The sequence below is a fragment of the Ammospiza caudacuta genome, chromosome 17 (assembly GCF_027887145.1).
Source record: "Ammospiza caudacuta isolate bAmmCau1 chromosome 17, bAmmCau1.pri, whole genome shotgun sequence".
Lineage (NCBI taxonomy): Eukaryota > Metazoa > Chordata > Aves > Passeriformes > Passerellidae > Ammospiza > Ammospiza caudacuta.
Window position 1 is genome coordinate 13743602 of NC_080609.1, and position 14892 is coordinate 13758493.

Here is a 14892-nt window from a genome sequence, read left to right on the forward strand (position 1 = left end):
TTCATAAATACATTTTCATTTCCTTTTCTCTTGATTATTGTATTATGAGCTTAATGGATTAAGTGTCAAAACTTTCAGTCTATTTAATGCAGATAATAACTGTGTCCATCTCAGCAGTATTTCAGGATCACCTTTAAAACTTTGGGTGCAGTTTTACCTGGAATCAAAGCTGCCTGAAATCTATTTCAGTATTTTCAAAGAATCTTTCTAATGCTGCTTTCTTTAGAATTAAAGTAGAAATGAGTGCGAGTGTATAATTGTCTTGTAATATTCAATTATTAGCACTGCACTGGAATTTTATCTTTATTTGCTGTATCAAACATCCTATTAATTGTATTTTATATCCTCACTCTGTAAATCTATCAGTTTCTTTGATTAATTTTCTAAATCAATTAAACTAATGCAGTGTCATTGAATTAAAAAAAAAGTACTGCAATTTTTTTTTTTTTTGTAGTTTTTACCGTAAAAGTTGCCAAGGAAGATGTTACAAAGAGGATCTTTAGGTGATGTGTGATGACTGATTTCAGAGCTGAACATTTAGCTTCATTTTTCAGCAGTTTTTTGTAGTTACTGTCTGGAGCAGAATTTTGAGCAGCAGCTGGGGGGGCTCAGCCTGGAGAAAAGGAGGCTCAGGGGGGACCTTCTTGCTCTGTAATTCCTTGACAGGACAAGAAGTAAATGGTCTAAATCTGCACCAGGGGAGACTTAGGTTGGAAATAAGGGAGAATTTCTTTACTAAAAGCATTCTCAAGCCCTGGCACAGCTGCCCAGGGCAGTGGGGGAATCCCCATCCCTGGCAGGATTTAAAAGCTGTGTGGATGAGGCACTTGGGGACATGGTTCAGTGGTGGCCTTGGCAGGGCTGGACTCCATGATCCTAAAGATTTCTTCCAGCCTAAATAGTTCTCTGATTCCATGATAGTTTTACAGAAGTTCAGGTTTCTTTGTATCCACATCAGGAAACTGAAGTGTTGTGAATTAAGTGCCTGGCTTTGAACACAGCCATGTTCTTTCTGTAATTTGTAATGCTTTCCCTATGTATAAAAACCAGTTTGCTGCACTAGCAGATTTCCAGTGTTACTTGAGTTTTTTCAGAGCAAAATAGCTGTTTATTACTAAGGGTAACCACACCATGGCAAAACAGGAGGATGGAATGCAGGGGTGTTTATTATTGACTGACTAGTGCACAAATGCTTTGACTCAGTGCTGATTCTTTTTGAGCCTACTGATGTGTGAATTTGTTTCTTCCAGTATAACAATTTTATAAGTTGTTTCACCTCATGCTCAGTGCTATATCTAATAGCTCAGCTGAACTCAGCATGGCTTCTCATCAAGTATTAGAAGTGGAGGGAGTTTCTTCCTCCCAGCCTTACACTCTGATTTCCAAGCCTGTGCCTGTCCCAGGCTACAGTAGATGAGCTCCTGGCTCCACAGGCTTTCCCTGGAACTTTACATTTTCTTTATCTTTCTGCTTTTTGAGCTTCCTGTGTCCTGTTCCTCAAACCCTTGAATATTTACATGTTTCCTCTAGGTTAATCCTTTATAGCCAAGAAATGGCCATCTAATCCATGTGAAAAGTGAAGTAGCCAAGTGTGTAAAGCTTCCCTGTGAGGGAGTCCATAGAAGCCTTTGTTATGCAGCAGCTCTAGGAACAGACTTGTATTAGCCAATGGCATTTATTGACTCCTTCAGGAGAGTGCTGTCCTACCTGCTGTGGATGAAAGGAAAGCCCTCCCTGTCCACACAGATCCTCTCTGTGACAGCCCATGGTCTGGTCTGTGGTGAGGGGATAACAAGTGATGCCATAAACGCAGAAAGTTTACCTTTGGAGGTTCTGCTGTCTTTGATTTTTACTTTCTTATTGCAGTGAACTGTGTGTTATTGCTTGAGTGTCACTCTTTAATAGGCTGCCTTTTACTTGTTGAGAAGGTTTTCAATAAATCGGGCTTTGCAGCATTCTGATGATTGCCAGGATTGTTGTGACCCCAGAAAGATGCAGCATGGCAGTCACCAGTGTCATTTGTTGATTCTTGCATAACTTCTTACTGCCATTTAAACTGCCCCTGTTTCACACATTGAAGCTTTTTCTGTGTGTCACCATAAGCATCTTACATGATCTAAATAGAGAAAAGGCCTAGAGGCATCTGAGCTCTTTATTTCCTGTAAGTGTGTTTAAAGTGGAACTGGTTTTGATTCTGCAACATCTTGATTTATATGACCAGTGAATATCATATTAAGCTGTCATGTCTGAGGTGTTATGTGGATAACATTCCTCTGGTTTCAGTGTGATCTTTCTCTTCCCCAAACAGAGCCATCACTCTGGAGAACCAGCTGGTGATCCTGGGGGTGTCACTGATGGATGCAGGCAGTTACTATGTCCAGGCAGTCAACGAGAAGAATGGGGAGAACAAGACCAGTCCCTTCATTCACCTCAGTGTGACACGTGAGTACCCAAAGCATGGGGCGTGTGTGGCACACTGGGGATGAGGCAGAACTCACAAAGGTAATGAATAAAAACCGCCTTGCTAATAAAGGGTTGGACCTTTAAAGGAGGTTAGTGTTTCCTGCTTGGTTTGGAGCACTCTGAACTCCTTGCGCAAGAGAGGGACCTAAGAGAGGAGATGCCCTCCACAAATCACCCTCAGAGCCCTTTGTGTGGTGGTTTGCTTTGTGCAAGGCAGGTACATGATGATATCCCTCACTGTTTATTGTGAAGTTGTGGTTATAATTTCTTTTTAATGCAGGTGTTTATAATGTGTTGTTTTCCATTGTGCCTAAGTAAACAAGTCATCCCTCTGAGTGCGAATTTATTTATGAATCTATTCCCAGTTTATGGCATTATTTTTACCTGGAGTTATCACAGAGTCCCAGGGAACATGCATTTCATTGTTATTACTTATTATTTTACATTACATGGGTTGTATTAACACCACCATTCCAGAGATATTCCATGATTGGGTTCTGCAGCAGAGCACTGGGGTCAGGGAGATGGCTGCACACTGAGTGTGCCAAGGTGCACATTCAGCAGAAATGTGTACATGCAAGCTCTTGTAAAACATACAGTTAACCTGTTTGCATGAAAAATTAATATTCTAAACATGTGAAATGGATTGAATCCTTGGATGAGGCACTTGATAAAGGGATTATTTATGTAGCAGTGAGAAGAGGGAGAGTTAGTGCTGTGAGAATGGGGACGTTCCTTGTTTTCCTTGTAGAGACAGGGAAGAGGTGATGGAGTAAATCACTGATGACAGTGACAGCCCTTATCATTTGGGCTTCTAGAAGATGCAGGACTCCTCTCTAGATCAATGACATTATGAGATGGCCCAGATCTCATGATCTTGGGTACCATGAGATTTTGGATAATCTTTGTTGGCTCATTTCCTTACAATAGCGAATCTTGGGAGTCTGGGTTTCTGGGCAGGAAATATGGGAAACTGCTTTTGGAACAGTGCTTGTGTCTGTCAGAAGTTCATCTGAAATGTAATCCTGTGAAACATTCAATTTCTAAGAAAATGTCATTTTTCTGCTCAAATTTGTGATTGGATTTCAAGGAAAGCCGTTCTTGGACGATGATGGGGAGCCCTGGTTGTGGGCTGGGGTCACTGTGGGCAGCAGCTGCATGGCTTGACAGGCACAGGAGACACAAACCTCTGTCTTCTTCCAGACAAGTATCTCAACTAAATGAACTGCTCAGGGGTTTCATGTGTATCTTTCTGAAGTGGAAATAATATTCCAAATCCACTTGTGAATTCTGGCTGTTCTGTGGCATGTAGATTGTAAACATTATTATTTCTGACAGTATGAAGAGGTTTGCTAACACTTTAGTAATTTCATTTTTAAAGCAAATTTGTGTTGTTTGTATTATGTGACCAATAGCATACTTCCCACTTTAATTTCATGTCTTAATTAATGCTAGAAATAGTCTGTAATCATGCATGCATAACAAGTGCTATGCAAAGCAGAAGGTAATATGGGCATATGGAAAAGAAAACACTCCAAAATGCTCACAGGCTTGATACCATGAATGCAAAGTCTGCCTGGAATGTGGCAAATAGGAAAGATAAAATGGATAAAAGAAAATGAAGGATGAGACAAGATGGAAAGGCAGAAATGAATTTGCTTTTAGAATTAATGTCAGCCATTGAGGTTTTCAAATTGACACCTTGATATCCTGGGTTATTAAGGCTGTGTGTGTGGTGGAGGAAGGCACTGGCTGTAAGGCATTGGAGTCCGTAAAGAAAATTGGATTAATGTGGTTGTTCTGAACTTTGATCTGGGGAGGAAACTTATGTGCTACATTACATAGAAATGAATAAACATTTTTGGTCTGGTAACAGAAAATAATCAGGCAAAAATACAGTCCTGGAGCATTATGCAGAAAATGGTTGCAGAAAAATGACATATTTTGGAAGAGTAATAAAGAATTCAAGCAAGAGGTTGGAAACAGATTGTTAAAGGTAACCCAGATGAGGAAGATACTGCACTGACTTGTCACTATTTGAATCTTATGGGATGTTAGGAGTGATGACACTTGTAACTTTTCATTAGGACATGTATAAAATTTAAAAACAGTTTAATCAAAATCCAATAAACCCCAAGTAAAGCAGAATAGCCAATCTCTGTGCAAGTAGATTATGTATTAATTATTGAGTACAACCTTGCTGCATGACTCAGCATACACACTGCCACCATTATTGAGGGCAGGAGGAAAAAACCCTATAGATAATTCCCGGGGCAGCCATTCTCTGAGAGCAGTGTTAGATATGCACAGCTCATTATTCCTTGAAGGAGACCAGTGTCAGATTTGCTTCAGCCTGTAAGAAAAGCATATTTGCAGAATCATTCTAACAGCTGAGAAAGCTGTAAGCTGTCCTGTTCTGCTCCAAAGTACAAGAATGACAGCAGGAGAAAGGTCTGGCTCTGAGCTGAGCAGAAGATGAGTTACAGGGCCTCATATTGCAGATTAAAGTCTCTCTTGAATTGTGGCTCAAGGTAAATGGAGCTTGAGCATCACTTGGAAAATACACTGAACTGCCCTTCAATTAATAACTGTATTTGATACATGTGGTATAAAAAGATTAGAGGATGTTGAGCATGTTTCAAAAACCAGTTTAAAAGCCCCAATCACATTGAATTCTCCAGTGGGGCTCTGAGTATTAATAGTAAAGACATGTTGTTTCTTGTCAGTCTAAACTGCAGCTCACTGAGTCCAACACTGAAGTCTCACACCCACCCATCGCCCCTGATTGCAAACACAGGGGAAGTTGGGAAGCAGCTCCCACAGAAAGCCTGCAGGCTTCTCAGGGCTGCTGTGGCTGTGCTTGGATTTGCTGTTCTCCATGTTCTGAGGTTGGCCACACGTGGGAAATGAAGGCAGCAGAGTGCCAGGGCTTAGGGGAATGCTCAGGTTTTTTTGGGATATTTGGGAGTTTCTGGTACACACCCCATCCCCATCACCCAGTCCTTACACACCCCTGGGGCAAAGGCACTGAAGATTTATTTCCCAGTAGATCTGGTCTCTCAGTGAGAGAATCCAAATATTGAGCAATGTTTTTCCTTCACAGCTGAGTCCCCAGCTTGGCTGAACACTCATGTTCCACATGCCTGCCCTAAACCCATGTGTCTGAATGTGACACAGAGTGAGGTCCACCCAGCTCTGCTTGCAAACCATGGATGTTTCTTTCAAGTGGACTCATTTGTACTGATTTCAGGGGAATTAGATCATCTCTGAGGTGACAGGCTCTGGGGAAATAAAAATTATGCCCAACAGGCAGCATATTGGGAATAACGTCACATCTGAAATTAGTGTGAGGTGTCGTAAATTAGACCTAAATTTAAAATGTCTAAAAAATGAGTTGAACTGTGTACTACACTAATGAAAATCTTGCCACTTTTTCTTCCCTGTCTTTTTAAACCATATGTCAGAGCTTTCATGTAAATAACACAAAATTTTGGCTTGGAAAATCGGAAAGTCTGAAAGTCAAGAGTTTGGCAGTGGAAATAGTAACAACACTGGCTTTGGGTTTTGACTCACATTACTCACTTACTCCTTGTTGAGAATTCACTATTGCTGCTTGGGAAGGTTTCAGTATAACTCCATTGCTGGAACTTCCTAACTTGATTGGAGTGGTGTGAAAATTAATTTGTCTCTGGGCTGATACTAACTTTTGGGATGTAAATGCTGCCCTTCAATAACAACAGTTGGAAAATCCTTAATGTTTTATTCCTGTTTCCATCTATTGAGCAATAGGGTTTGATGATGGCATTGTAAATGGATCCTTAATTCTTTAGGCTTTTTCTTTCATATGCCTCTTCTCCCACAGCCAGACATACTCTGCAGCACAGATGGTCAGGTCTGTTCCTAAGGATTGTGACTTGTTAGGGCATAAAGTGACATTCTTTGATCTTACAAGTGTTGGCAGGGCACCTAAAGATTGAAGTGTTTATTCAAGTAAGGACATCATAAAACCCTCACTTCCTTGAGGGCCATTCTCAGTGTAACAGCTAAATATCTCTGCATCTGCATGACAATACTTCTGGTTGTAGTATGGAACTTAAAAAACAAACAAAATCTAACCAAACCAAAACTCCTCAAAAGTAATGATAAAAAAACCTCACAAATCAAAAACCCTCAGAAATACCCAGACAAACAAAAGAAATTAGTACATGGTACTTTGCTGTTGGCTGAGCCACTTCTGCATGAAGGTTTTTTTGAGGGTAAAGGGGAGCAGGGCCATTTAGAGCTTCTTAATGAAACCATGAGGGATTTTAGTATGTAAGTCAAGAGTTTAAGTGGGTTTATTAGTAGGGGGGGAAAAAAGAAAGATTAATGGGGAGCTTTTTATTGCTGTGAGGAGCTGGCTGAGCTATTCCCTGCAGGGCACTCAGTCCATGTCCTTCCACTTTATGATGTGACACCACGGCCAGGTTCTGGAGCCACTTGGGAAGAAATTGGCAAAGGCCTGGTGAGATATTTCCATGATTGACTTCAGCACAACGCTTTATGTCAGCACCACTGGCCTAATTCTGGAAACTTTTAACAGAATGCTTGGCTTTTTCTGAGTCCAGCTGAAGCATTTTATGAAAAATGTGGGCCTCAATAAATGATTTAAATGCTGGCTTGCAGGAGGTGGGTGTGTGTAAGCTGTTGTGACAGTTTAGATGGTCCTGCTTCAATTGGTTTTGCGGTGCTAATCGTCCGGAACTGCAATTCTGGGCCCTGCTCCTGCACCTCCTTGTTAAGCTGTGAAATATTGAGATGCATGTCGCTCCAATAGATTTATTAGTAAATTAGATAGTCCCCAGACCTGTTGGTAACACCAAGAGATACAGAGTGTTCTGCAGCCTGATGTCATTTTCTGATGCAGGCTTTGTGAAAACAGAAAACAAGATTGATGAAAATTTTTAAAACCTTGCCAGCTAGCATTTCTGAAGAGTCAAAGATAATAAAGCCAATTATCATTTAACGAAGATAAATTTTTCCCTTGGGCACTGGCAATGCTTAAAAAGTAGTAGGGACAGAAAAAAGTTGGGGACTGAAAATTAAACTCCTGGCTTGGTTGCATTGCAATTAATTTAAAGTATGAGGGTGTGATGTTGTCCTGCCCAACTTCCACTTGGAACCAGAAGAATTTTATTCTATTATGGCAGACGTTGGCATGAGGCTAAATAGACACTGTTTTTCTCTGCTTGGTGCCTCTTTTGTTCTTCATCTTAATGTATCAAGACATAAACTTTACAGAAGGCAGAAGTCCCATTTCAGGCTCACAGGACCTGAATTTACCTCAAAGCTCTTGTTTGTTTGGTTTTCTCCTATAAAGGAAGGCTCTTCTGATTGCACAGGACATTTAGGTCACTTTTAGTGTCTGTAAGAACGAAATATTCTTTATGTTGTCAGGAAAGAAAGAGGTGGGGGCGAAGTGCCCCATTACCTGTCGCTGTGTTTGAGAGGATGTTCTTCTTGACATCCTTCTGTCAGGTGTGGTAAGAAGATAAGTTTTCAGAAGATTCTGAGCAGACATTTTCCTCCCTGGAAAGAGAGCATTTCACTAACATGATTTTCCATATTAACCATCAGGGTTCATTTGAGTCAGCAGATGCTGAGGATCCTTCATGGGTATGTTTGAAGCACAAAAGGCATGAATTTTTCATAGCCAGTCCCAGCTTTCAGGTGTAGGCAGGAAAAAGGAAAAAAGGAATGGGCTGGCACACGCAGGGAACAGATATTTCTATTCTGATGTCAAATTCACACAAGCTCTATAGACTTGTCAGACTGGTTTTAGTTCATGCCAAGAGAATTGACTTCTTTTAGCCTCTCTGGGTCAGTGCTGTGGAGGTGAATTCAGTGGTTCTGTGATGCTGATTTTACATTTTGGTGTTATTTTGGTGGGGGGAAAAGAAGGAATATGAGATAAGATGGAATTGCAGTTCTGTGCTGTGACTGTACCCGATTTCCCAAATACTGGGGAAGTTCAACAGAGCAGAGCTCAGCCCTCTGGGAACTGGATTTAAATGGCTCTTTGAAAGGATCACATTTCTTCCTCATTTCCACACAGGTTTTGCTCTCTTTTTCCAGCAGGATTTCCAGGAAGGATATTGTGGTGGGGTTCCATGAGTAAATGTGAGCCTTTGGCTTTGAGTGACACTGAACATTTGATTGACACTAAACAAGCCTCAAATGTTAATTTGAAGGAGTCTGTGGAAGTGTTTGGGGTCTAACCTCAACCCTAAGGGCACATTCTGTGTAAAAGCCATCTTTAATAATCTGGGTCAAATACTGTCAAAGTGCTTTTTCTTCTATTGTTGCTCTGTATTCAAGGACATACATTGAAATGGGGATCTTTTTCCTTACTTTGAGAATAGAGTGCAATTTACACACATCTCAAATGCATGGTTATGTATTTAAGTCAAACACATTTTAATAACAATAATTACTGTAAGAAAAAGGACTAAATTGAGTTAGTGTTAAAGATTTGGGTTTGATATATTGGAACAAATGTTAGTTTAAGCTTTATCCAGATCTGGCAATTTCAGTGGAGGCAGATATTCTCAGTGCTTTACCCTATTATCTACTGCAAAAAGTGACACTGTACTGCAGTGTAGACTGATTTTATATGCATTACAAAGAAGTAACAGATGATGTTCAGGATTTATCAGCCTTCTTGGACTCCAAATTTCATTGTTAGGTTTTTGTAAAGCCTCAGCCAGATCTCTTCCATAATTCTCTACCTTTCTTCTCCTTAAAGGAAAACTTTGCTCACTTTTAACTGCAGAGATAGAGAAGAAAAGCTGTGGTTAAAATGATAGATGGCTAAACTGCAGGAATAATAAAGGTGAGCCAAGAAACCTCTGTGGCAGCTCAACGGTTTTTTTCTTAGTTTTTCCAAATATGCTATCAGTTCTCTTCCTGATAAATAGCAGAAATATTGGTTGGTCTCCAATTTCATCTTCCTCTGGACTATTTTTGATAAAACTTAGTGCCACTCATGATGCATCTGCTGCAGCCTCTGCCCCAGGCAAGCAGGGTCTCCTCTGCTGGTAGTTTTTGTCATGGAAAGATGATAAAGTGAACTTTCTGTAAGATTATTTCAGTCTTCCTATTAGAGAGCTGAAACAGCCTAAATCAGCATAAAACCTATTCAAATATCTGGCACTTAATTTTCATCATATTGCATCAACAAATGTAATGAAGCTTTAAATGCATGGTTTATGGGAAGAATAGTTATTTCCTTTCCTCCCAAGTGCAGCAGAACAACCCTGTTGTTATGGGGACTCCTCACTGGCTGGTGAAACCACAGAACTGCACCCAAGCTGAGTCTGTTCCCTCAGCAGATGCACATACATTATGCATGTTGCTCTGAAGAAACAGAAAATGCTGAGGTTTCTATAATCAAACTTATTATTTTAACATGGCTTCTTGTAACACTTGTCTGTTTATGAGGTTAGAGGGGTTACTGTGTCTGAGAGAGATCTGGAATGCACACACAAACACAGGCTCCAAATCCTGGGTTGTCTCCTAAACCCTTTATTTATATCTGACACATGCAATTAATCTCTCCCTATCTCTAATCACTTTTGCTATTACATTCATCGGAGTGATTTGTATCCTATCTCTGTCACTGCTTGGTAATTGATATGTGGAGATAAGGGATTCTTAGAGGACACAAACAAGGAAAAGGGAAAATTGGATTTACCTTGCAATCATTTTATAAAATGTGACACCCATCAATTATACATGCCATCCAGGAAAATGCCATCTTGAACAAACTGCGATGATTTGTTGGAAGATCAGCAGAAGAGAAATGCCAGGAAACTTTTCTAGACAGAAAAGTATTGCTGGTTCAACAGACAGACTTTTCAATCTCATTGGTCCACCTACAATGGTTTTAAATAATACTGTAGAATTTACAAAGAAAGTATCATTTTTGATCTGTGTTTTTCTTCAATCAATCTTGTACTAATACTTCAGAGTGAAATAACATGAAAGGGAGCTGTTAAAATAAACATTGTTTTGATCAGACATAAAAAGATGATGTTGGTTACTTGAGATTGTATCATCTTTCATGAGCAGAAATGGTAAAATTGATAGTATAATCCAATTCCAATTTAACCACATTCTATCATGAACATATTTCTATTTAGTTTCTCTTTTTCATTTCAGTGCAGTGATAAGTGAACTAATTTTCTCACTCTCATGTAAGTACTTTGTGCTCATGATTAGTTCTAATTGTTGGCATGAGAGTAGTAGCTCCTGTCCATGCTTGTAAGTTTAAGCACTACTGTGGGATCTTGCAAAAGCTTTTTAATACCTACTGATAATATCATAAAAATGAGTATCTAGATGAATAATATAATAACAGTAATAGAAATCATAAAATGGAGCAGATTTAAGTCAAACAACATTCAGTGTTAGCAGCTTCCTGGGCCTGTCAGTCTGGCAAACAATCTTTTTCTGGAACTATTTATCTTTTTATCCTGTACACCCCAGATCCAACTGCACTGCCTAAAAACTCCCAGAGCAGCCAGAAGCTCAGTGATTTGTAGGCATTTGTAGAGGGCTTTGCATTTCAGTTCCTGTAAGCATCATAATGCTGAAGCTTTAGGAGGAACAGCTACTGGAGGCTGGTGTATCAATTTACTCCTTTTGAACATTAACTCCCGGTTTCTTGTAAGTCTCCTTCTGTTCTGCCAAACTCCTGGAGTTTTCCAAGGAGCTGACTTGAAGTATTTTGCTTTGATTCCCATCTTTACACAGTGAGGTGTATTTAAAGTATAATTTTCATTTATTTTAAGTCGGCCAACCCTTTTGAAGGTGCTTTTTACTAAGAAACTAAAACCCTGTAACTTACTGATGTGAGCTTGAGCTGAAATATGCTATTTTAAGGAAAAACAAACAACCTCATTTAAAGAAAAACATCCAAAATTTGGGCTTTGATGATCCTTGTGGATCTCTTTCAACTCAGATAATCAATGATTCTCTGATCTATGGTTGTGAGAGCTTTTTCCTGGTCTGCTGTGAGAAAAGTTGTCCTGGCTGATCTGTGAGAGTGCAGAGATGCCAAGCTCTTGTTTAGGAAAACAGTGACAAGTATTTTCTTATGAACCAGATAAATTTGTAGCACATTGGGTGTTTTGATGTGTTTTTTTTTTTTTAGTTGTAGAAGGACTCTTCAATTTGGAAAAGAAATACTTTATTTAGGAACTACTTGATAGCATTCTTTAAAATGTTGAGTGAGGCAAACTTGAAATCTCTTCTAAACAAAATAGATAAGGAACTGTAAATACGTTTAAAACAGATGTTTAGTAGAGTATGTTCTGCACTGAGTTACTGAAAAGCCTAAATATATCCTAAAGATCACTGCACGTGCCAAAGGTCTGCGTGGCAGAGCTGCCCTCCCAGCGTCTTCACAAAAGCTAATTTTCATCTCCAGCTTTCACAGACATATGGTTGCTTGAGGGGTTATCATTTTTGAAGCTCTTCATATTAAAGATGTTTTTAATTTCTTCTCAATATACATCATAAAACAGGAAAATTGAATAAGAATGGAAAAGCCTTGGATGTCTGTCTCATCCTTCTGCCAGAGAGACGTGATTTGTCCAAGTAATTGTGGGAGTGCAGACAACAGCCTGGCTATGGAAAAAATGGAAAAATAGTGATTATAACTGCAACCCAAGCATTGGAGAGTCAGGACAGGCAGGATTCAAGGTCACTCATACAGCTATAAATATTCTTTTTAGATTTTAGTAAGAACTGGCTATGAATTTTAAAGTAATTTAGAATAATTGGTCCTTCCTACCCCATTTGTAATAGGAAGAGAAACTCAGACCTGGCCATATCCTGGGTTGCTTCACCTGATGTATGTAAAAGCTGCATTGATTTCCTGTCCCCTTGGCTGTACCCTGGGAGCTGTAAATTGCCCAGCCAGGATGTTTGTTATCCTTTGGTTTTGTCCTGCTCTGTTTCACACATTGTTGTGTGCAGCTGGGGAGTGGTTTAGACTGTGGGGGAATCCAAATTTTGATTTTTTTTTTTCCCTACAGACTTTGCTATAAAGTGATGGAAACACTGTTTTCTTTTCATGTGGAGACTTTTGTCTACACTTTTAAGCCCTTAAAAAGGCAGGCTTTGGGATTATGGATTATTTTTGAGGGTGGATAAATCATTCCAGCAATGGAATGTGTGAACAAAGTTACAGCTCCTCTAATACTGGAGAACATCATTGTTAAATAGCATGTCTTTAAAGGATTGCAAGCTGTCTGTGATAAAGATGGAGCACAGCAATCAGGAAAATGCACACAATGTCCTGGTCTCAAAGGCCCTATTTGTGCAAAATTGTTACTAAATTTTGTCCAGCCGTGTTTGCTGTTAAATATCTCTACAAACTGAGGATGAAGCAGCTTCTGCTGTTTGTGTGTAGGGAAAACACTGCAGTGGAAGATGTGTTGGGTAAAGAAGAAGCAGAGTAGTTGTGTCTGGTGGTTCTTTTTTATTGCCTGCTCGTTTCTTCCTCACTAAGGAGGGATAAAAGAAAATTTTTCTTTTTCACTCCGTGTGGCTGCATTTTGATCTGCTCATAAACCTGACTTAGTAAAGACTTGGTGGAGGCTTAATAAGCCAGCAGTGTTGTACCTTCTGCAAATGCTGGGAAAGTAACTGCAAAGCCTGTGCTGCCTTCAGCCATCCTTGTGGATTTATCAGGTATCTGTGAGTGATACTGTCAGAGCTATTAAAGAAAGTAATTGGTAGTGAGTGATTAAATTGCAGATGGCCTTTTCAAGGTGATTATGAATATTAAATCAAGTCAGTAAAAGCTAGCTAAAAAGGCCCATGAAAGCAAGAAGTGAATATGCTGAGGATAATGGCATGAAAAGAGGCTCTTGCAGGCGTGCCATGCTCATCCAACCCCCCCAGTCCATCCAACCAACCTAAAAAACCCCAGCAAGCAAGATAATGCAAGTGGGTGCATTGTGTTAAAGGAGGTGGAACTAAATAACTCCCTTTTTAGGCTGTGAATTCCCCTGTGCAGAGAACTCTGTGCCTCTCACTCCTGTTTTAGCCAGAGCTGTACCCCAGGTCTGTGGCTGTTGTCACTGAGCAGAGATGGCTCTGCAGAGTCCCCTGTGCCAGGTAGTGCTGTGTCATTAACAGGAACTTTTCCTGTTCTTTCCCAATTGGAAGTGATTGTGACAAATGTTTCTTTGCCACATTGTCTTGGAGCAAGGCCAAGAAATACTGTAAAGTGACTTAATTTCATTTGGTGATCTTCATCTCACAAAGCAAAGGTTATATGGGAGTTGGTTTTTAGCTGAAAAATCTAAGGTTCATTTTGTTCCATGATTTAAACTGGGAACATCAGATGCACACAGAGATAAAGAAAACTGAAATATCTTCATTTTGAGCCCTGCTGACTTAATTTTAATATAAGTGCAGAATGATTTCACTAGGTCTAAATAGCTTCTGAACTTGGGGCCTGAGGGCTGTTTTTCTTGTGAATATTGTGATTATGGGCTCATCACTTTTGGACCAATTTCACACTTTCAGATAGAATTTGGTATGGTTGCTTATACTTCAACATATTATTATTGTATTGATCTCCAACATGATGCTGACCTATCTAATCTGCTCTTAAACTGTAAAACATCATGGGATTGATTCTGAAGATTTATAGAAATGTGCTTTGCAATTATTATTTATTATCTTTGGTGCAACAGGGATCATTTGTTTAATCATTTGAGGAAAGCTTTCTCCTTCAGACAATATTTCTGCTTACCTTAATTTTGTGGTCATTGTAATGTCAGTGGTTTTGTTGCATATTGATTCTTCATATAAAATGAATATTCTTTGACTTGTGAGCATTCCCTTGGTAAATTTGATAGAGAATTCTGCTCATTCCCCTATACTAACACAGTTGTTAGCTTAGGAACTGCTCTGTGACCTCTGTGGCAAATATCCCTACCTTGCCAGTACTTTAAAAAAATTTTATACCATGCAAATATTTTTAAAGCTTTTCTAAAAATTGTTCAGCTTGATTACTTGGTGGATAGCTTGTCAGTGCAACAGGTGTGTTTTTTAAGGGAGAGGAGGTTTAAGCAGCTGTTCAGCACTTCCCTTTAACTGTGGAAAGACAAGTAATGCAAATAGCCAATGCCCAAGATGCTATGGGGAATTTAAAAAGAGAAGGATTTTTTTTTACTGAAAGAAGCAATGAATTAGACTAAGGCAATATTATGTTTTTCCACCCTCAGGATGACATTTAAATTTAGCTTTTCTCTAAATTGTAACTCAAGAAGTGTTGTGTACAAAATGTAAGCACAGCAAATGGGTCCAGACTGCTTAATATTGAAAGCATCCTAACAGAGTTTGGATTAACAGTTGCCACTTGCTTTTGGG

The 14892-nt window shown here is 39.5% G+C and overlaps 1 protein-coding gene across 1 annotated transcript in view; it reads left to right on the plus strand.

Moving 5' to 3' along the window:
- Positions 1-14892, plus strand: part of SDK1 (sidekick cell adhesion molecule 1) — a 381148-nt gene that overhangs the window by 178245 nt on the left and 188011 nt on the right. Inside the window, exon 5 of the mRNA XM_058815791.1 lies at positions 2309-2442. Coding sequence (XP_058671774.1) covers positions 2309-2442 — 134 coding nt within the window. The remainder of the gene's footprint in view (positions 1-2308; positions 2443-14892) is intronic.